Genomic DNA, 22,850 nt, shown 5'->3' with positions numbered 1-22,850 from the left:
TGCGTCATGCTCCTTTCTTGTCCTGCACGTCAGCGGACATGTCACTCTGTCGTCTCCTTTGGAAAGTAGACATTCCTCACTGGACGATAGGGCTTCTCGACTGGAAGGGTGAACAAAAGAAAGAAAGCACTTCCTGCATTTCCCGCAGGGGGACGTTTCTTTGTGTTTTTCCAGACGTTCTCTTGACAGGGTCAATTTGGCATTTGCAGGCCTCCACAAAGCAAAACAGGCTTACAAAACAGGATTCCTGGAAACAGGCTCACTTAGAGCCATTGGACCATCACCACATATTCACAATACTTTTCCATGCCCACAGGCGAACAATAGAGCGCGCAAATGCGGATGCTTGGTCGTAACAGTATTTTATTTTTTTTAACTCGGAGCGGATCGAGTCTCGAGCATCCAGCCAACAGACGTCTGGCCTAACAAAGAGCAAAAAATAAATAAATACATAAATAAATGCAAACAGCGTTTGGACAAGCCAGACAGCGTGGCCCCTCAAATAAATTAACAGCCGAGAAAAAATAAAACAGCGGAGTCTCGTTGTAAGGCGCGCTGAAGAAGAGTGCTGCGGGGGGTTCCCCGCCTTCGCCCATGTTCTTGTTCCGTTCGGAGCATCGTGTGCGATCCACGCACGCCACACCACTCCACCGCCAGCCGGCCTCATGCGCCGTACGTTGCTCGCCAGACATCGTACGACAGGAGTCACGTGACGTACGCCCAGTGACTCGCTCGCCACTAAATAACCAGGCACGGCAGGGGGTGGAGGGGAGTATTTGGGAGCAGTTTTCGGTCAGACTATCCAGACAGCGGTGCGCCCGTGGTGATGGTGGGTGGTGGTGGCGTGGTACCATACGTGGTACAAGGGGGGGGGGGGGGGGGGGGGGGGGAGATCGCCACGGGAAGTAAAAAAAAGTACGCCCTAGACGAGAGGCAAGGAGTCTGGCGAAGAAGTGGAGAAAGCAGAGAGAGCGAGTGAAGGCGTATGAGCAGCGACATCAACTGTGTGTGTGTGTGTGTTTCTCGCCTGGAGTGAACACACCTCTCCCTCACCTTAATCTAGAAGGGCGGTCTAAAAAACTGCCGATGCCTGTCGTACTTGGAATAGGAGGGGGCAGTGGCGCAGGCTAGCAGCAGCTGAGAACAGTTGTTTTTAGGCAATCGCCCTCACCCGCTACACAAAGCTTAGAAAAAAAGCGAATGTTTGGCAGCCATGCTTGTTGATTTTTCGTCTTTCAAGCTCGTTTTGCCCCAGCGAAGTCCATCGAGAGAGAGAGTTCATGGCGGCCGTTTTCTCTAGCAGTCTCCCCCTCTTCTCGTCTGACGTGCCACCACAAGCAGTGGCGAAACCTATGGGGGAAGGAAAAAAAAAAAAAAGTGAAGCGCAGAAAATGAAGAGAAAGTAAGCTCGGAAAAGCGGATATCCGGCAGAGGAGGAAACGACGGGAAGAAATGCACGCAAATTTCAGTCGGCGCTGCGCTATAGCTGCGCTGTTTTCTTTCACGGATGGCTTGGGCTATTCGCTGTGTGTACGACCCCCGCGTTCGGTCGAAACGGTAGCGTCAATTCATGTACAGAACGCATTCGCAGACCGGTTTTACTTTGTTTCACGTTCGAGCTAGTGCGGCTATGCGGCACACGAACCCTACGCGCGGAATTTGTGTTCGCTTGTTAGGTGCCAGTCGCTGCACAAATTTTGCACCGATCTCGCAATCGCTTCTGCTGCACTGATTCGAAACACTGTACGAAACGCCTACGGCTGTGTGCGCGACCACGAAGTTAGCGGGGTCCGACTTTGACCGAATGTTGTGCGGGCGTAACGCGGCTTCGAAAGCGAAGAACGGCGCGTGACCGTGATGACATCATCGAACCATAGAAATGAATAGTGGGCCACGGTAGAACAACCCGAACGCAAGGGAATTAAAGATTGCGCTATCACATACAATGAGATCACAGAATCTTACAAATTAGATCGAAAAGTATACCCTCCCCCAGATCGGTCTCTCACTAACAATGAAGCACGCATCTGGAGGCGATTACAAGCCGATAACTACATCTGCCCTGTCTGGGTTTTCTTAACACAGACCGGGGAGGAAGAAGATTCTAAATGTAAAATTTGCGGACAAAAAGGCAGGCTAGATCATATAATATGGCAATGCGCCGATTCCCCAGGCGCCGGCATTAACATTGACAATAGAGAAGCCTGGGAGGTCTGGCTGCGGAGCGGAGATCCCACCGTTCAGCGGCACGCGACCCGCCTGGCGGCTGAGGCCGTGATGATTGCTTGTAACCTCACCTGACCTCAGCCTGCGGGGCCCTCCTGACCCGCTCCCCGGCCCGGGGATGAAGGGCTGATTTTCGGTGGAAAAATAAGTTTTCATTCATTCATTCCACGAAGGTTTGCCCGCGGAACGAGGGAGTTGTGAAAACAACCAAAAAATTAAATGGCATCCACACTTGTTTCTCTCGTCAGCACGATGGCTCTGCAAAGAAATCGACTTCTTCCTCTACTTTCTTGTTTTGTGAAATTCATCCTGCTCTATAACGTGTATATTGGAATGAACGAACGGTCGACGCAACGTTGTCAGGGCACCGCGTGCTACTGGTTAATAGCTTTTACTAACCAAACCATGGCTAACATAATTTCCTAATCGGAATGCCCACCGTCCGTACACGACCTTGAGGCTGGAGAGCGGCCTAGGGCAGGAGAAAAAAAAAAAAAAAAAAAACGTGGTTGATTGGAGACAGGCGACGAGGAACAACCCTCCAGCGTTTGTCTGGTAACCACTACGCTTGTACGCAGCTGCCAAGCGCGCTCTTTGGCGCCAGCCGAGTAACGAAGTCGGCGCGGGATATTATAAAACATTGACCAGGAAAAACATACGCAGATCACCACCCTCGGAGAGCGCGTCAAGGCCATGCGTCTCGCCGCTGACAAAAGAGAGCCACGCGAAGGCCGCGCGAGAAGGGTCTCTGGCAAAAGAAGCGTTCGCCCGATCCCACCGCAGCGTCGGGCTCTGCCGGAGTAAGCAAGATCGATGCCCGCAGACGAACGAGGCTCCCTATCCCCGCCAACGCGTAGCCGGTCTTTCCATCTTCGATCCATCCGTCGAACCGCCCGGCGCAGCCTTGCTTCTTCGGTAAATTGGTTTTCAAGTGCCGAAAGAACACTGCCTTGCACGATGTATACGACGCTGTGGAGTCTTCCAGATGAATTTCGCCCGTCTAAAGTTCTGGACAATGTGCACAGGCGAAATGCGATAACCGTGGGATTCGAACCAGCGACCTTGGTTCGTCCTTCCTCGTCGTCCCGTCCCAACAGGGGTGGAAACAGGCCGTCATTCAATGCTCGGTGCGGTATTTACACTGTTCGTCACAGTGTTCGTCCATACGTGCTGGTAAAAAGCGAACCGCACGGTCCAGCGGTGCACACATTACACCATACTCTCGGCCGCGGATACCCGCAATGTGTGCTCCTCGCTCGCCGTATGTGGCCGGCTCAATGGCACAGCAGGACCAATTTGCTTTGGGCCACGAGAGCTGCCCCTGGAGACCAGACAGCCGAGCGCGTTTGTTTTGGCCCTGGCGAACACATACGAGGGGGAGAAGAAAAAAGAAACCGGTCAGAGCGGACCAGAGGAAAAGGGAAAGAGTCGGGGCGCCCCTCCCGCGAGGAATGCCCTGGGTAGGACGGCGGCGGCTGCGTGTGCAGCGACGCCCGAATTATATACTTGAGCGGTGCGAGGTCATTAGAATGCAGAAACGCCGCGCTGAGCACGCACACACACACACCTGTGACATAATACCTTACGCCGACAGGCAGAATTGTCACCCGGTCCTCGACACTATCCATGCGTGATTTCTTGCGCGAAACGACGGCACATATCAACGCGTACGCTTGGTTCCGTAAAAACTCGGTTTCATAAGAACTCGGTTCCGTAAAAGCACGGTTCGGTTCCGCAAAAATACGGTCCGGTTCCGTGAAAACTCGGTTCCGTAAAAATCGGTTTTTGTGGTTTTATACATTTTGACATTTGGTTCCGTAAAACCTCGCCTGCGAAAGGGCTAGACGCACTCTTACGGGCATGAAATTGACTGTCCTGCTTTGGAGGTCAGATATTAACAGTTAGGAATGTGCAACTTGCAGAGCGGGAGGTTGCCCGCTTGGTGGTTTTATACCTTTGTGAGAGGGCACTGAAGCAAGTTTGACTGTACTGAATGCGTTGCCCGAAGGAACAAGCGGGGGTTTATATATGTATGTCGTACGATCTTTCATATGCTGTCACTGTATTCTAAAAAAATGTATGTTTGTAATAAGAGGACCACAAGCCGCTGTTGAGTTACATCCTTAAGGCAGAGCTGTGCCTTCGAGCTTTTCCAGTCCTACACGTCCTACGCGCTAATGTCACCCTTCAGCTACGATTTCTGCGCCTGCGGTGAATTTCTGCGCCTGCTTTCAACGGCTTTGCACAGCTTCCACAGAAGTGCGCTGTTCCATCGACAGAAAAAGTCAAGAGAGGGACTATAGGGGAAATGTTTTTGGTGAAAAATAACAGCTCGAACAAGAACTGGAACTTGTTGCGAACTGAGATGAAAAGGAATACTTTGTTAAACCCCCTCATATCGCTTGTGCCGGATAATAACGCCAAGTACATTCGACTCGATTACGCGAACAAAAAATAAAGATAACAGGGAGATACGTGGAAACGCGAGGGAACGACGAACTGCTAAGTTGAGAAAGCGTCGATGATGCGTGATCGCAAACAAGTATTGCGTGCCTCGAGCACCAGATACCATCCTCGGAGTCCGGGGGCCGATCGGGAGCCGACGGCAGCAGAGAGCTCGGCCAGATGCCCCTTTTCCCACGGGTCCTCCGAAAGCCATCCATCGCGAGCCGCCATTTGCTTATGCTGCAGGAAGGCTTCGCCTGCCTTGCCTTGTAGGATCATGGAGCTGCGACGCGTGTATTATGGGCACACGCGGGCGTGCCTCCAGGCACTTGTGGATCGCTGTTGCTGTGCAGGAAAAGGACGCGGTAGAATGGGCACGCAAGCAGGCTTTTTCTGGCCGGCGGAGAAAGTTTTGGTTATGAGAAGCGTACAAGGATACAAGCAAAACAAGAACGGCAAAGACGTGGGGCGAGGCGCGAAAATTTTGCTTCGGCTTTTAGTGGTTGTGCGGGTATAGTATATATATATATAAAAAAAAAAACCCGAACAGAACACCTAGTTTTGTTTTAACAATTACGAGCATCAGTTCCAAAAACGGATCAACTTCCCATTACAGCGTACCATGATAGCAACGTATACGGTGTAGAAAAAGAGCTGTTGAGATGTTTCTTTTTTCGGAATTTCCGCATTTGATTATTTCGCTTTTAAATAGTTTAGCCGAGGACGTACCTAAGTATACGTACACCGGGTTACCGGACGCGGTTTGCGCATGTGCAGTGCCCCCTTCTTTGCCCTTGCGCAGCCCACGTCCGGTAATCAGATGCATACGTCTACGCTACGGTAAGTCTTCGTCAATGTTTTTCTCCGTCTTATGTTAGATCATCTCTCAGTCTATATTAGTTACCTCCAATGACGGAATTCTGATATCCAAACTTGCACTGGATGCCGTCGAGGACGCGCACTTGTTTGCCTGAGTAAGAGTAAGAGCCTGGGACGGAGTAAGAGAGTAGCGCCATTACTTTTCGGAGTGCATTGCAGAAAAGCCAACGCATGTCAACGTCGTATCTGTGTTCGACCGATACCGCCGCCTCTCGATGCGAACCTGTTGCAAACCAACTGTAGCCGTGCGTTAAGACACGGAAGACTTGCCCTGCGTTGTATATATACACACACACAAACGAGGGGAACCTGTTTTGCATAACTAACCATTTTTTAACGGACGCTGTACAGGAAGAAAGAAAAAAATAGGCTGGCGGAAGCGGAACACCGCGGAGGCTCCCAATTTTTTTATGGCTGCCACTTCGGCATCTCTTTTTCGCAAAACGGGGTTTAAAATAATAATAATAAAGCAACCCGTCCGCTCGTGTCTTCCCTCCTTCCTTCCCTAGCGCTGTATCTTCGCTGCGCGCCCTCGTTTCGCACGGGTGTGCTTTCAATCACCGTCAGGGGTTTTAAAGCCCGTAAAAACTTTTCTCGCTTCACCCCTAAAGAACAGACTGGAGGGCCTCAAAAAAATGGGGAAGGGAGGGGAGGGGGGAGGAGGAGGTCTTCTCTGGGGATTGCTGTCGAAAGCTATCGCATACATTAGCGATTCGGCAGGCAGCTCATGGGTATCGGCATAACTCAGTTTAGGTCTCGGCAACGTACGTGCTAGCTCTCTCTTCCGCCACCCCATCCTTCTCGCCTTCTTTTCATCTTTCCCTGTACACATTGCTGGCCGAGTTGCGTGCAACGCGCAGTTCATGTGCGCCGCGCGTGTGGCGCATGCGCTAACTTACCTTTTTTGGCTCAACGAACACGAAATCAATGGGCGCAGCTCATTACATAATAATCGCGCTGGCAAAAAGAAAAAAAACGCCCTATTAATTTATGTGGCTATTTTGCCAAAAGCTCAGAGGTGCGTTGTGGGGTGGAAAATGTCACTGGAACTCACGACCTCAGGTTGCATAGACGTCATTGCACTCTGCAAACGAAAGGGACGTGCTTTTATTGTCCAGATACGCTATCATCCGTTCGCGAGCGCGAGCAGTCCAGAATTACCAGCAGAACATGCAGGGCTCGCCTGTGCAACGGGTGCTTGTGAATGGATTGATTTTCCGCCATATAAGAAATCTGAACGTCAAAGTTGTCGGCTGTGCAAACTTCGAGGCTATATTAACGATTTAGTACAGCAGCAGGAGTCAACCTTCGGCAACGCTGCATGGAACTGTGTAAAGCAACAACCTGCAGAAATCGTGGGGAGAGAGCATCGAGCAGGTAACAGACCAACTAAAAGAAACCAGACGACGCAATATTCGCGGCGGCACTTAGCGAGCCGTATATGTAGGAAATTCCCGAGGCGAACCCGTGGGCATTCCGTCGTGCACATCGCCGCCGAAGACGACGAGGTGTCCACCCTGAGTAAGGCAGTTACTGCGCCTCTCCCTTCCTCGTAAACTCCCCTCTCCTCATATTCTTGCGTCTACGTGCGTGTTGTATGCACGGACGGGCCTCCGACGCTCTCCCGCCTCGTCTTCAGCTTCATCGCCCGTCTCCCGTGTCGCTGGCTAGCAGAATCCACAGCCGAAGCCGACGTAGGAGGAGCAGCAGCAGCAGCAGCAGCTGTCCACCTCACTCCTCAGACTCATCAATTCAGTTGCCTGACCCCCTCCCTCTTCGGCCATCCACGTTCCCAGCGGTACAGTGTCAGCGCGGGTAATGGTTCCTGCGGGACCGTTCGAGCCGGTGCCCCCGAATATACCCGCCGACGCAGGCTGGGAAGACGAAGCTCCCCATCCAGACGAGGCCTGGGCCCCCAAAGCTCAATGCGCACACATTCTCGCCTCTCGTGAAACGCTGCGCTCAACCTCACTCTCTCTCTCTCTCCCGGAGGCTGCAATGGAGGGAGCGAGCATGAATCGCAACGCCTTAATTGAGACGATCGAAGATTACACACGCCACCATCACCAACAGCAGCAGCACCGCCACCAATGCGGAGGCGGCCGAGTCCGCAGAGTGGCGGAGGAACCATGATTACCGGGAGTTGATCGTTTTGAGGAAAGAAGAAAGGAAGAGGAAAGACGGTACGAGGGAAAAGAAAGGGACCAGCGAGTCGGTGTTTAAAAAGAAACGGAGAAAAACGGCAAACTCCGGACTCCATTCGCCACACGCTTTCTTTTTCTGCCCTATACGCGTATAGAGGAAATTACGTGTATCAGCTATACGCTAGTCATTTGTCACGGGCAGCGGGAGGCCATTAGTCTTTTCGTGCGCGCTAGTGAGGGAGGGAGGCTTCCCTTTTAGCCGTCTTTGTTCGCCCAACCTGGTTGGGCTGATACACTCCTCGGTCGTGCGGTTTCAAGTTTGCTTCCATCGGCATACTTTTTTTTTTTTTTTTTTTTTTTTTTGCCATTAGCGTTTCAGCATCCTACACGCACAAGGTCGTCTGGGGTTTCTCCGGTTTCTCGACCGCGTTATAAGCCGGCAGGGAGCAACGCAAAGCTGGCCGGGGCAGTCCAGCCGCGACCTTGGATTCCTCGCTGCTTCCTTTGTTTGCGCAAAACTAGCCGGCACTTACTTCCCTACGTTGCGAGCTTCGCTACGTGGGCGGCTCACTGCTCGTTACTCTCGCTTTACACTGTAACGAGGCGGGTATCGAGTTACCGAATATGAAGCGAGAGTGCGGCCAACTTCTTTATGCGGCCGCCGAAATATTCAACCTAGAAAGAAAGAAAAAAAAAAAAAAGTTAAGAACGCCTCCGGAGAATTGAGATGCCGCGAGGGGTTTGGTTCTCTTGGGTGCTATGAACGAACGAGGGATTATCTGAACGTGGTTGGCTCGCTCGCATATGCAGAGAAAGGGAAGTGTTGGCTCCGGTAAGATGAGAGTTCATATTACCCTGTATCCGAAGCTGCCCCTCCCCTTCACTTATGCGAACGAGCCGGGCAAGTCTGGGCTGCCATAAAAATAAAACGCGTATTTTGGAATACCCGTTCCAGCGCGATAGGTGCTATTTCTTATAGAAAACGAGGGGGGTTCCGCTCCGAAAGCAGCGTTTTACAAGGCCAGGATAAGGCTATTCCACCAGGATTAAAAAGAAAAAAAAAGAGGAGGAGGGGGGCGGCGTTGCGGTTATGAACGCAAGCGAAGTGCTCGCTCTACACGTAAGCGAAAATATGTAGATTGCCGTCCATTGCGGGCACATACAGATAGAAGGGCGTGAGATATGAATTTTTCTTTACATTTGGTAATAGCGCGTCAATTTCTTGAAGCAGCCACGCCTAGTGTGTGTGTGTGTGTGTGTGTGTGTGTGTGTGTGTGTGTGCGTGCGTGTGTGTGCGTGTGCGTGTGTGCGTGTGTGTGTGTGTGTGTATTACCTGATGGTGCTTGAAACATCAGAGCCGTTTCGCTTTACGGGTGTACCGCGCATTTGCAAGAGCTGCTGCTTCTGCGGGATAAATGTGTATGGGTAAAGAGTGCTAAATTCATTTGTACAAATGACCTGGTCATAAACAGCATGTAAGCATGGTGCGGGAACTTTTGCTCTATTCAGCAAAAATTTGGCCTAGAAGAACTAACTAAACAGTTGATTGGAGCATGTAGAGGAGATCAGATATGTGTACGCGTACTAGAACGGCATCCCCGTGTGGCCAACTAACCAGTCAGTCAATTAATTTACAGAAATAAAATTCTGTGCAATATATATATATATATATATATATATATATAGCAATTCGTATGGATGCGAGAGTTGGACTGTGAAAAAGGCTGACCGCCGAAGAATTGACGCGTTTGAATTGTGGTGCTGGCGAAGACTCTTGAGAGTTCCTTGGACTGCCAGAAGATGAAATCAGTCGATATTGTCGACCATAATCCCTGACTGCTCATTGGAGGGTCAAATTCTAAAGTTAAAGCTCAGCTACTTTGGTCATCTGATGAGAAGAGAGGAGTCGCCGGAGAAAGACTCAATGTTGGGAAAGGTTGAGGGTCACCGGAGAAGGGGTAGGCAGCGAACGCGATGGTTAGATGGCATCCTCGAGGCACTGCAGATGAAGTTATGTGATGTTAGGAAGATAGTGAGAGACCGGAAAGCGTGGCGTGACATGGTCCATAGGGTCACGAAGAGTCGGACACGACTGAACGACTGAACTGATGTATGTATGTATGTATGTATGTATGTATGTATGTATGTATGTATGTATGTATGTATGTATGTATGTATGTATGGGCTAGTTTGTTTAACGTTTCTTGAAACGGAACAGCACAAACACGGGACAGGGAGAGGAACCCCATTCGCCACCGCTAAGTGGAGAGAAAATTGATGAGCACCCGAGGGGCGCTACGACTCCATGATTACGGCTCGACGTAGTAGCGAAAGTTTTGTTTGTGCACGTCGCAAAGCTGAAGGGAACCCCGCGACTAATCTACACAACACCGGGTCCGGCGATAGGATTCCGCAAAGCGTTGACACTCGCGGGCCCTTCATTTCTTCCTGTTTGGAAGATGCCCGGGGTTCTCGGCACTGACACTTCGCACCACGGCTGCGCCTGTTGGCGTACGGAGGCGCTAACACGGACCAGAACGCGCGTTTCTGGCGAGGTTACTAACGCGCGTAGATAAACTGTTACGTAAAAAGGAAAAAAAAAAAGAAAAAGCTTTTCGCGCACCAGATTCCGCCGAAAGAGCAGTGGCAGCCGTAACTTAACACCCACCAAACTGCGAAAACAAGCAAGCCAACAAACAAAAAATCGGGCGATCTCGTCGAACACCCACACACACACCACCCCTCGTTTTCCGCAGCCGCCGCCAGCAAACGAGGACTCGGGGAGAAAACGGTGGAGAACTCGGGGGCACGACCCGTCGGGGGACGATAAAAAGCCCACCACGGTTACTACACCCCCGCGAAGAACTTTTGACAGACACACCGCGCGAGGCGATGGCGCGGTTTTCCTGTCGCTTCGCGTTCAACGTCTTTCCCCCGCCGAACGACTATTTCGAGCCGGGCCGGAGCGAAGCACCATCACACACCACACCTCGCTAGCGAGTTCCGCTTGTTTATTTGAACTGGCCCGGCAGGCCCCGGTCGTCTTTTCGAGTAGACGACGCGAAGTTCGCCGCCACTACAGCGTCTGCTGCCCCGCTGGTGCGGCCTTCGTTGTGCGTATGGTCGGGAGAAGACCCCCAGACGTCTGTATGACTTCCATCTGTAGAAGAGGCCGGAGTAGCAAAGCTAGCTGTGGAACTGATGGTGGGAATTAGTGGGCGCTTTTCCACTCTCATTTTGGCACGGTTATGGAACGAAAAGAGGCGACTGACGGGCACCGTGTCGGCTTCAAAGCGTGTCTCTGAACTGGTCGATTCTCGTGCAAGGTAGTACACCGCGCCCCTCCCACTTCGACGAATGTGTCCGCGCATGTTATCGATTACCCCGAGGCTGTTTGCCAGTGTATGCGGCACATCGGTCACTACATCAGCCTGTATGACATCACTGTAAAGTGGCAGTGAATGGAATTACAGCCGATTTGGCGATTCGACCCAAACTTGTCACTTCTGAGTCGAATCGATGCGAACGAACCTAAGCGAAATTTACTGAAACCAGTTGGGTCTACGAACGCCTGTGTAGTTCTGCGAGCGGCAGGGGGCGGGTGATGGGACAACTCAAAACCAGTTTTGAAAAGTTTCGGGCGACTCGCTCGCTCGCCCCCCCCCCCCCCCCCCCCCCCGCTTGCGTTTAACGTTAACCGAAGGTAACGTAACGTTCCCAGCGATGTCAACCGGCCGTCGACCCAGTCTTGTTCGTTCTTGTAAGCGTGGAATTTTTCTTATTTTGCGTATTTGTATTGTCAGCTGCTAGCACTGAGGTTTCAATGTTTTCCAGCTGCCTGCAGCACGAGCTGCAGTATTGGACAGTCGCCGCAGAGGTCACGAAAGGTTTGCGACTAGGCTTATTCTATTGTTCTTGGGAGTCCATGCGTCTCGACTGCGAGCGTGTTACCTCGCACACCTCGGTAGAAACAAAGTAGCTTCCGGCACGAGTCCTGAACGTCATTCTAAATGAAGGACTGTGGTCACATGAACCTTGCAACTCTGCGGGAGCCCCCGGGAGTTTGGAGAGCAAACACGCCTAAAATGTCTAAAGCACGGCGAGCTGTAAAGAGGAATATGTGCTTTCTGCTCAAATGTCAATTAGGTACCTTTATGGTTCTGTTTTCTTTTTTTCAACATAAGTGTTTAGACACAGTACAGTCGACAGCTTAAGTTTATCAGACGTCCCGTGGTTCTGATTTCACGCGGCCAGCGCACAAGGTATACGCGTCTTCAATTCGAGGAATTTACTATTTCAGAGAACTGGAGTGAAATTTTAGTTTCATATAATTTCAGGAAATCAAAGCACCACGTTTTCATTTTTTTTTTTGTTCAAATTTGCGGAGTTCTCTAGCTCCTGAAGGGGACATTATGATGAACAACGTTTATTGATACAAAACTGAGAGGGCAAAGCCTATATTGTCCCGCAGAACTAGGTGACATCCCTAGTCCGGGACATCATTGGTCAAAGCCGCTGCCTTTGCTCGTCGGACCAGAACTCGTTGATTATTTAATCCGGAGCAGTTTAGCAGGGCCGCCTCCCAGGCCTCTCGGGTAGGGTTGGAGTTAAGGTTTGGGTTTCGTTGACACTCCCACATCATGTGAAAAGTGTCTGCCAGTTCTCCACAGTACCTGCAGCGTCCGATTACTTTAGAGTCGAAAAAAACAAAAACGGATTATGGCTGGGCATAAGAGCGTCTTGGTCTGCAACCGGTGCAGTGTGCGCCCTTCTGTTTTACTGAGGCCGCGGACCGGGGAAAGATACTTCCGACGGTGCTCAAAGTAATAGTCTCTGATTTCGCGGAACCTCAATAGGGGAACGACACACTCTGCCTCAGAAGGGCTCAGAGGGGGCTCCCGGAAAATCTGCGCTAGGGCGGCTGCGTCAGCAGCCTCGTTTCCTCTAAGACCCTGGCGTGCAGGAGTCCAAATGACTCGTTTTGGGATGGGATCTGAGTCCCGTATGCAGCGTCGGAGGATTGTGCTGACCAAAGGAGAGATTTCTGTTGCCAAATAGCTACAGCAGGCTCGTTTGGAGTCTGTGATTATACGTTTCGATGTTAGATTAGCCACTGCCAGAGCAGTAACTACCTCTTCAGCCTGACTGTTATTGGGTGCCCGAAAGGAAAGACCATCCACCTGCAATCCCTGATGCGTGACCACCGCTTATAAAACCCTCTGGCGATGGGCCAGCTACAATAACATAGTGCACGCGGTCTTGTGAACCTAACCGTTTTTCAAGCGCCCGAGCGCGTGCCTGGTGTCTGCCTTCGTTAATTTCTTTGTCTATATTTCGTGGAAGCGGAGAAATCCGGAGTTTGTGTCTCCAAAGTTGCGGAATGCGCGCCGTTTCCACGGGCGTAAATTGATGCTGAATGTGTAGGCGACGCAGCAGGCGACGTCCGGGTGCTGTTTGCATCAACCTTGTGTATTGATTAAGTGAGCTTCCTTTAGTTCCATGAAGGAGTTCAATCCTCGACGGGGATAAGGCGTGAAACAAATTTATTGGTCTAACTGAGGGTCGTCCCGGTTATGGCATAGAACATCACTGGTCCCGACATACTTCCACGCGTCCCGTGCGGCACCCCGCACCCCGTAAATTTTTGTGCTGACTGTGCGTTGTAAGTATATATGCAGAGGAAGGGCCACCGGCCCTCTAAGCCTTTTGGCTGCGTCCCTCAGATCGCGTGATATTAAAGAACAATTCAAAACAAGGTGATCGGGGTCAAGTTTTAAGAGTCAGAAAAATCGACGCAGTTAAGAGCGAGAACAGACTTGAGTTAATTCATCTTACCGAAAGACGAGAGGAAGTAATCCTAGTTATAAAGAAATTTCCGTGACGTTTCGCACTGAAGAAATTAGAAACTAACAGGACATCCCGCGAGTTTGTCGAAAAAGAGCGCTGTTTCGTGCGCGCAAGCTCAGCGTAGGAAGGAGACCTTCATTCGCGCTAGTCGTCGGCGTCAAAACGCCGGCGGCAGTAAATATGGGTCAGCAGCATTGGACCGTCACCCAGTTTTTTTTTTTTTTTTTCTTTCAAGCGCGACCAGTGGAAGCGGCATTAGTCTGCGGTCCTTATTCGGAAGTTGGGGAGGATATACTTAACGCGATAATAACGTGAACTACGTTGAAAACAAAAAACCGGCCGGCACTGGATCTAGACGACTGAGAGAAACGACAGGACTCCCAATTAGAGCGTCGAAAACTTTTTGCTCTATCGTTCTTTTTTTCTTCCCTCGTCGCCGTGTGCGTGCACTCGGTGACAAAAAGTTTCACGGATCGCCTGCCTCAAATTGGGTGAACTTTGTATTAAAAGCTGGGTCCGTTGACCGCGGCTTTGAAACGAATACTTCGTGATAAGATAAAAAACACGCGCACGATTGCGACGGCTGTATCCGGAAGCTGATTGCGGTGCGCTGTTTCAAATTACAGCTGTTAAGGTTTATGTCGGCAATGAAGCCATCAGGGTAGCTTCGCCAGTATAGCTTCCTTTTATTTCTCGTGCATGTGTTAATTTGTGCACGCTTGCGAACGGACTTGCACTTCATGTCAGGTTAATTTATCGCAGAAGAGTATTTGGCTTCTTAATGCTATGTATCCGTAGTGTCAACATCATTGACAAGCGCTTTGTCGATTGCGTGGGCAGCCGTTTAAAACAGTCAAGGAAGACACGATGTGGAAAGCAACCGGCAAGTCGCATTCGCAAGTGTGAACATCGATTGCTCTCTGGTCGCATGCGACTGCCGGTCGCGCGTTTTTTAAGGCGGTCACTGCGTGGTTCAGTAGAATATTTTCTGCACAGTGAGACGGATTTTCCGCTACGCACACAACTAAAGTTTCATACAAAGAAAACAATCAATGGCTGAAATGAACGTGCCGCAAGCGATGATGATGCTCGCACTATCAATTGTGGCGAGAGCAGTTTGCTAAGCGACCTTGCGTAAGCGCCGTGAGTGACTGCGATGCGCCTCTTGATTACGCAGCGCTCTCGAAAGCTGTCAAGTGCGACTTGACAGCCGAATCATCGCGCGGGATGGCCCGACAAGAACACGGGACGGTATTTGCAGGAATAAACGCACGCTCACTTATTACCGGCTGAGAAAGCAAAACATCAGGCGGGTGCTCATGCTCGGATGAACTGACTGTTAGTTGGTTCGGGTGTTTGCTGGAAAGCAGATTGCTGCAAACTCGGATAGATGTGACGAACTTAGCACGCCATGGCCGATATATCCATACTACCTTCGTGTTCGCCTTATTAGCGGTGAAACTATGTAGTGGACTGATCTGTTCACTCGAAGTACTTACTTAGAAATGTTCGGTTCCGCAGTTTGCCATGATAACTCTCAAAGTAACTAAACCTTTGACACAAGCTTTCCTGCAGGCGTTGTACTCCGTTATGACAATGCTATCTGTCGTAACAGTTATGCACAGCCCCTGCGAATGCAGAAACTACTTTAGTGACCAATGAATAAGGCCGGTGGAAATTTGGATGTGCACAGCCGTAACGCTCCGACGCTGTTTTAGTTACAGCAACAAAAGAAGCACGCACTAGCTAGCTGGACTGGGATGCTTGTAACGGGTGCGATCCGTACAAGACCTTAGTCAAAGAAGATGCCAAGTAGGTAGGTCTTTAGTATACAGTTGCTTTGTTGAAGCATCTGCGGCTCGCATCTTACGAAAGGGCCTACTAACCGGCGAATTTGAATCGGACAATGCAGCGGTCAGCATCAGCCGAGTGTTGTTTCCGAGAGGCTGCCATCCACCGCGCAAGCCAGCTTTGCCACAGATCGTAGTTTTCGGTGCTCCCGCGACGCGACCATCGGATTCGCAAAAAAGCCAGCGGAACGCCGTCACGAGTCCGTGCCTGCTCGCACAGATTAGCCCGAAATATATAAACGCGGGAGCAAGCGACCAGGCCGGCCGGCAAGTCTGCTCGTCGGCGGAAGGCGACTTACCTTGGGCTCGTGGTGGTCCGCGCTGACAAGCGCTGAAAAGCAGACAAGGGCCAGCAGTAGGGCACCCAGGTATAGCGCGATCCTGGCCATCTTTTCAGACTACAGCACACAGTCGGCGAAAAAGGTGAAGGAAATCCGCCAAGCGCTGTCGTTCGACAGGAGAGTGCGCGCGCGCGCGTACAGCGGACAAAAACTAGTTTCTCGCACGAAGTCTCGACACGGGACTGCTGCAGCAACGATGCTATCGAGACGCGGGAGAGAGGATCTACTGAAGGAGCAGAACCACCGGCACGCGATGCAAGAAATACGGGTGGCGAGGGAGCGACTTCTTTTGCGGCGCAAAAGTTGCCCCGCCGGGATGATTGGTCAAGAAAAGACGGCGAAGGGAAAAGGGGCAAAAGTTGGAGAGAGAGAGCCGGACAGACGACTTGTCCGGCGCGTCAGTGGCGGCGCGTTGCGGGGGTACGGAAAAGCTTAATTTGAGCTGCTTCGCTGCAGCGCCGATAAGGTTTGCGCGCCAAATTGAATATATGGATTGGCGTGTCGCTTACGCGCAGTTAATTATTGAACGGCCCCTGGATACTTACGCACGAGCGACATGAACTTCTTTACCTTTCGGATTTCGTAAATAGTACACGAAGCTCCCGCTGTCATTTCTTGCTATATCCCTCCTACTTCTCGCAATCATCTCCCCGTTCTATTTCCACCGGACGCAGCTCGGGTGCTTAAGATATCAGATAGTAATTGCCGCGGTCGGAAACATTCTTTTACTTTTTTTTAATAAACGACTACCAACACTAATACACTCCATACTGCTTCACACCAGTGCTCGTCTAGAGAAAGGATACCCAGAAGAGGAGTGTTTTCCAAAACACCCAATTGCTCCAGACCTGCACGTACGTCTCTTCTATTCCGACATCTCTCCATCAAATACGAATCAGGCCAGAGGTCCACCCAGAGTGAGAAGCTAGAGCGCCTTTCCTTTCTTAATGACCACCTCGATCCTCATGTTCTGCACGTCCAGTATGCTTACGGTTCCTCATTGATGATTCGTGAATCATTAAGAACTGTAAGCATTGTGGAGTCAGCATCTTTGCGGTGTGAATGCTTGCTTATGGCTTTCATTGCGGTCTTCCTCACTGTAACGGGGCCGACACACCATTTTTCTACTGTACCTTATCTCACAAGATAGCGATCTGATCCAATCAGAATGGCGCGCGCTGCACAGATGTGATCTTCCACGTCCACCATCCATTGACTGGCGACTGGATCGCTGGGAATGAACTAGTGTGCAGTCGCTACAGTTTTCTAGAAGGGAGAGAGAAAGTCATTTAACGAAAAGAAAGACGGAGAGTTCAGCCGACAGTAAGGTGACCTGGGCCTGCTACTTTACATCAATAAGGGGAAAACGAGAAGCAAACAAAGAGATATAGCATATGAATGGGAGCTGATGGTAGCACAGTAGCACAGTAGCAACATGTAGCACGTCTTCTACGAACATCGTACTTTGTTTCAAATGCATACCGCGGACGGTTGCAGAGAGGAGCTCTGCACACAGACAAGTGTCTCAGACGAGAACAAAGGCCTATTTTACACGCAAACTTGAAAAAGAGCCTTTATCACAAAGCAACCACCAACGCGTCTCGTTCCGGTGCCTAAGGCAGTTTCCTCGGAGAGAGGTTGATTGTTGAACATTGAGAGTAATTTCCAAGGCCCTGCTCCCATCAATGCTGTGAGGGCACTCGCCAGTAATATGACGAATTGCCTCATGGATGTTTGGGCTATCTTCAACTCCGGTCTTGTGGTGTACGCTTTTGGTGTATGCTATGCCAAGCTGTAATCGATGGAACATAGTTCCCTGACATCACATAACATTGGATGGCAGATGAAGTCATGAACCAGCATCATGTTCTAGAAAACTGTAAAGTGCTGCCTGTAGGAGACATGGGCAGGTGCCATGTTTTTAAATGCTGATGTGCTACTTGGCAGCAGTCCTCCACAGCGCTGTGTTCGTGCCAACTTTCTCTGCTAACCTAACCAGTGACTAATACTTGCTGTACCTTCCATAGCAAAAGGTAGATGTACCTTTCAATCTACTGCAACTACTGCTTGAAAAATAGTCTACAACTGCTCATGTATTTGAGGGTCTATTTGCTGTGCTCATGGAGCTTTGAGTGAATGAGAGAGTTGTAGGTTCCATAGTGTTGCGAACAACTTGCGAGGTAGAGACACATGCGGTCGCATTGTCAAGATGAATGTTGTTGCTAATATTGTTGTGTACACACCTTTTGCGAGATATGCAGCACATGTCTATAACTTCCTTGTGTAAAATGCGTGAAAGCAGTTTATGGTGTCAACACTTGTCTGCAGGTTGCCTTTGGTGAGCTCAATCCATTCCCAATGAGAGTCATCAACGCCAAGCGAGCGACGCACATGCAGGCAGTGAAGGTGAGTGAGCACCACATTTAAGTCTGCTGCCCATATCTATCCAACAAGGAACTTCCTTTTCATTTTTTTGGCACTTCCATGTGTTCCCAGTGTCATTTTTGAACTAACAGTTTACAAGGTTGACCCAATGAACCTGTTCAAGCGAAACTGTTATTCTTTTACATTGCAAATAATCTACACCCTTCTAAAGCCAAAGGACTTTCGCATCAGTCGTAAAATTAAACTGTCATGGCATCGTTAAAGACTAATGGGGAGTGAAATGCTCTGGGACAGTTTCTTGCTGTGGCAAGAAATCATTTCCCACCATTTTGAAGGCCTTTCGGCCTGTAATGACGCCATTGTAGCTCGATTTTGAAGCTGAAATGAAAATTTTGGCTTCAGGACTTTTGACCAAGACTGTACCTTTGGTACTTTTGGTACTATACATTGACTTCTTTCATATGAAAAGCCTGCCTTTCGGTGTCAAAATACCTCCACATTTCATACCCTTGAGGTGTGATTATTACTTCTTGCATTTATTCAATGTCAATTTATTACATAGGGTGAGTGTTAACTGGAAGACTTCTTTCATTACAGAAAATAATTTATCGTGCTCCTTGAACCACTTGGGATAGATTTAGCTTAAGATAAATAATATACACGCAGGGTGACTGTTGATAACACTTAAACGATTCTTACTTTAAGAATTTTACTGTGGGCAGACATTATTTACATGATAGAGCCCAATAACTGGATGATCGATTATCTACAATGAAATAATCAACTTTTCCATTTTAAGGGGAAGTATATCACACAATTGAAGGTCATCAACCATGAAGTTGATTGCAGTTTGTATATTTCTTTAGTAGCAGTCTGGTTGACATCAAAAATACATCTCATATTTCTTATTTATAGAATTTTTAATGCATGAAATACTGACACTGATTGTATATTTGCTGACAAAAGTGTACTTGATTTTGGCGATGATATCGCATGCAGCGACACCTCTTAGAAACCCTCAATATGGGGAAGCCAACTCACTGAGCTTTGAAATGCATATTTCTATACTTTTAACGTTCAGTATTTCAAACCACATTGGCAATTATTAAGAAAATGAAAAACCTTCAATTTTGCAATATTTTTTTGCCTCTTAAAATTATTAACGCTAAAGTTTACTTAGTGGTGCCTTACTGTACAATACACCTGCCCAGACTGCATCGACACATCTGTGTGAGGCTGTAAATAACAACCTGGAAACATTTTTTTATTTTTTTTATTTACTGGTTATGAGGGAAGCCAGCAGAAATTAGTAGAATTTAATAGGGAGGGGTTTATTGGGATGTCCGGAGGACTGGAGAATATGACCGGTGGTGCAAGGCGATCGAGTTGGGGAGCACAAGACTGAGTCCGACAAAGCCAGCTTGAGCTTTAAGTGCGCGCAACAGCCGATCGGTGAAGAGTCCAAAAAAGCTTCATCGTTTGTTTGTGTCGGCGCAGTGTCATCTTCTTCTTTACAATATAACCATTTCATGCCTAAAAGATAACTGATTAGAAAGTAACACACAAGAAATGTTGAATTGCAGGAGCAATTACGGAAGCTGGATGAAATACGCAACTCACTACCTGGAAGGAAGGTCCAAGAATGCAGCAGCCCTGTGTCACCGGACGACCCGTCTAAGTAGACCGGCAAACATCCTGGATACCAGCAATACCAACAAGGTGCCATACTGCTGTCAAGATCCATCAACTATGCTGTAGTTAACAGTAGTGTGTGTCGCAACCCACTGTAGTGAATTGTTTGGTGCGATTTTGCATTTTCTGGCTCATAGGAGTGAAACAAGCTTACAGTGACATTTTTCTCAGTCACATATGACCAGGACAAAAGGGTGTTGGTGGAGCATGTCAGTTTCTTATGATAGCTTCTTTCAGGAAACTGCCGGTATTGACTGCCGACATTGACCGTGCACCTAATCCTTCAAGCTTGTGCAATGATGCTGATACCTAAATACACATGATGTAATATGACCAAACACACACAAGTGATTGCATGTAGTTAATTATGGTTTGAAGAAAATTCCGACCACAATATGCTGAGTCATCTATGGCTAATACCATATCACAGCCACTGTTAGCAGCACAGACATCAATATTTTTGCACGCCTTACTGTAGATTAAAAAATGGAAAATCTGTACATTTTCAGACATTCACTCGTAATATGTTCTCGGAAACATTTTTTCACCAGATAGCCGTGCCACTTTTGTAACGCCCTGCCTCCAAATGAAAGGTGGATTGTAATTCAAAAACCACCAAGTGAATGTAAACAAACTTCTTGCTGCTACAGTTGGACCTAATTTTTATCTACCTACAATACATTCTAATTTCTTCAGAAAGCCGAAACAATAACACAATGATTTGACATGCTGTATGCAGCAAGCCTTGGGCCTGTGATATATTTACAACTTACTCTACCGTTCATCTTCTATTTGACGTTTTTTTTACTTTACGAACAAAGAATATATATTCTTTTGTCCATTTGCAAGTGCTTCGTATCAAGCTCAGTGATGCACGACGTATGTCTAGAAGTGCCTAGACCAGGTGCGATTTTTTTTTTCTGCAGGCAAATGATTGCTTCTTTTGTTCTGTGCTCGTTCTTTGTAACCAAATGGTTAAAATAGCATTCCAGACAATGATTGTAATTTTCCACTCATGAAAAAACTAACATTTGTCTGCTGGCCGAGACAATGTATGCCTGGCAGCTTGTGTGCATACAGCTAAAGATAACCGAGATAACAAGAGACAACTGATAACTTAATTTCCTGCACAGCTTCATATAGAAGAATCTTATACTTAAAGCTTGAGGAGTGCCATGCTTAAGACTATAAACCGCAACTGCTTCGCGAGCCTGCAATATATATACAAGCCGGAAAAACGACGTGTAATATTTTTGTAACATAACATATAATTCTTTCAATTTATATAGAGATATTTTGCACATGTTTTTGTGCCTATGAAAGCCTTTGGAAGCCTGCTCATATTGTGTACTACATGCTGAAAGAGAATAAAGCATATTCCCATACCTGATGGTGGACAGAATGACTGTTGTGTGCAGAAACTCAGCAATTCACTCTAAGGCAGCAGGTGAGAGAAACAGTAAGGATTTCAAGGTTAGATGTAAATTAGTGACAGGCGTGAAACTGCTACTCTCTGTATACATGGCAATAACATGACCATATCATCACATGAATTCTTCTGCGTGGGTGAAGAGACTGCACTGAATTCTAGACAGAGCCTAGAACTCTATTTGAAGTCTATTCTGAGTCTAGAATCACATTCAACCTAGCCTCAGCCATTGAATCACAAATGCTGAAACCCTTAGTCCCCGGCAGAATGTTACAGTAATGACATACCAGCAAAGATGAGCATTTCACCTTAGAGTGAAGCAGATTATCTCTTGCAAATAAGTCTGGTTCAAGTCGCACCGACACGTCCCTCATGAGATGGTTGAGGCGCCCATTAAAGTTACTGCACTTTTTCCTTTCCTCAAATGCCCGATCCATTGGCACACATCAATAAACATCATTGCTGTGCCACATTCCACAATAAATTGTGAAAACTATCACCAAACTTAAGACTATCTCGGGGCTTCTTCAATGCTTGCAAAGGTATCAACTTTACTTGGGAACAGCCTGGAAGCTTACATCATTGCATGCTATCATCCAAACAGCCCTTTCTCAGTGCTCACAACACTGGCCTACACAGGCATTACTTGGGGAAGTCCTTTTCGGATGTGTTCCCTTACAGTGTGAAAGATACATGAGGTGCATGTGAGACAAAGAGGAATTTAAGTCCTTCCAAGGACGTGGCTGTTTAAGATTTGTTCAATATATTAGACATGAGAATAGCAGCTAGGCCCGTATAAAAAGAGATTTACTGCTGTAGGAAGCTTCTTTTAGAGTTCTTTTTGAGAAACTGTGCTCCTACACTCCTGGACAACTTTTTCTGGCTACGTAGCCAAAGCTACAGAGCCAAAGCGCATCAGCTGACTGCACAGCAGAATATAGTCCCTTCATAAATTTCACGGATCGGGCTCTGGAATATTATAGTATAATTACAGATATATTCACATTATTATTACATCATGACAGTACAACACAAGCTTGTATATTAGTGTAGTCCAATTTCAAATCGGTACAGTATGCCGAGCAAAAGGGATGGCTGCGCCATCTATCGGGTATCTCCTGAAGAGTATGTCGGCTCCTTCTTGCTGCGCCTACCTGCCAGTTTCCGTACGCTTTCACAAAGCGCTTCTTTTGCCAACGTATGCAGCAAGCGATTTCATTAATTGCGAATTTACGTTCACTCAAGCCGTATTCTGAAGATAGCCATTTCTGCGTAGTTGGCAGCTGGAAAAGTATAATTGCAAACAAAGGTTGAACTGAAACCGAAAGCGTAACTGAGGCCAGATATGCCAGAACTACATGGTGCAGTAACACCGTGATGGAAGCTCCGCCCCTGTAGCCTTGGCTCCATAGCCAGAAAAACTTGGCCGCGAGTATAGCTAGTCCAGCACCAAGTTTTACTTAAGAAGATGACTTATAATTCTGTCAAGCAGGCATTTTGAAAGACTTCAAACTTATAGTCTGTTGATAGAAAGGAATTTGAGTACTGCAACACAGGTGGTTTCAAGGCCACTAAGTCAACAGTCTATCTGGTCAATGGAGCAGCACGGAAA

At 48.4% G+C, this 22,850-nt stretch overlaps 1 protein-coding gene and 1 pseudogene across 2 annotated transcripts in view; one reads left to right on the top strand and one right to left on the bottom strand.

Annotated features, from left to right (window-relative positions):
- LOC146182157 (uncharacterized) overlaps positions 1 to 15,917 on the bottom strand; it is a 115,650-nt pseudogene extending 99,733 nt beyond the window's left edge. The window contains exon 1 of the transcript XR_014700338.1: positions 15,691 to 15,917. The product of XR_014700338.1 is annotated as an uncharacterized LOC146182157 (transcript). The remainder of the gene's footprint in view (positions 1 to 15,690) is intronic.
- The window catches only part of LOC146182156 (TBC1 domain family member 2B-like), a 150,336-nt gene extending 129,137 nt beyond the window's left edge, over positions 1 to 21,199 (top strand). The window contains exons 18-19 of the mRNA XM_084577168.1: positions 18,061 to 18,138; positions 19,701 to 21,199. Of these exons, the coding sequence (XP_084433294.1) occupies positions 18,061 to 18,138; positions 19,701 to 19,799 (177 nt within the window). The 3' untranslated portion in view covers positions 19,800 to 21,199. The remainder of the gene's footprint in view (positions 1 to 18,060; positions 18,139 to 19,700) is intronic.
- Positions 21,200 to 22,850: the final 1,651 nt, after the last annotated feature.

Source organism: Amblyomma maculatum, chromosome 8 (genome assembly GCF_055883805.1).
Source record: "Amblyomma maculatum isolate TAMU_Amacu chromosome 8, ASM5588380v1, whole genome shotgun sequence".
In the NCBI taxonomy this organism is placed as follows: Eukaryota; Metazoa; Arthropoda; class Arachnida; order Ixodida; family Ixodidae; genus Amblyomma; species Amblyomma maculatum.
The sequence above is the reverse complement of the archived record's forward strand: the minus strand, read 5'-3'. Positions and strand labels throughout refer to the sequence as shown.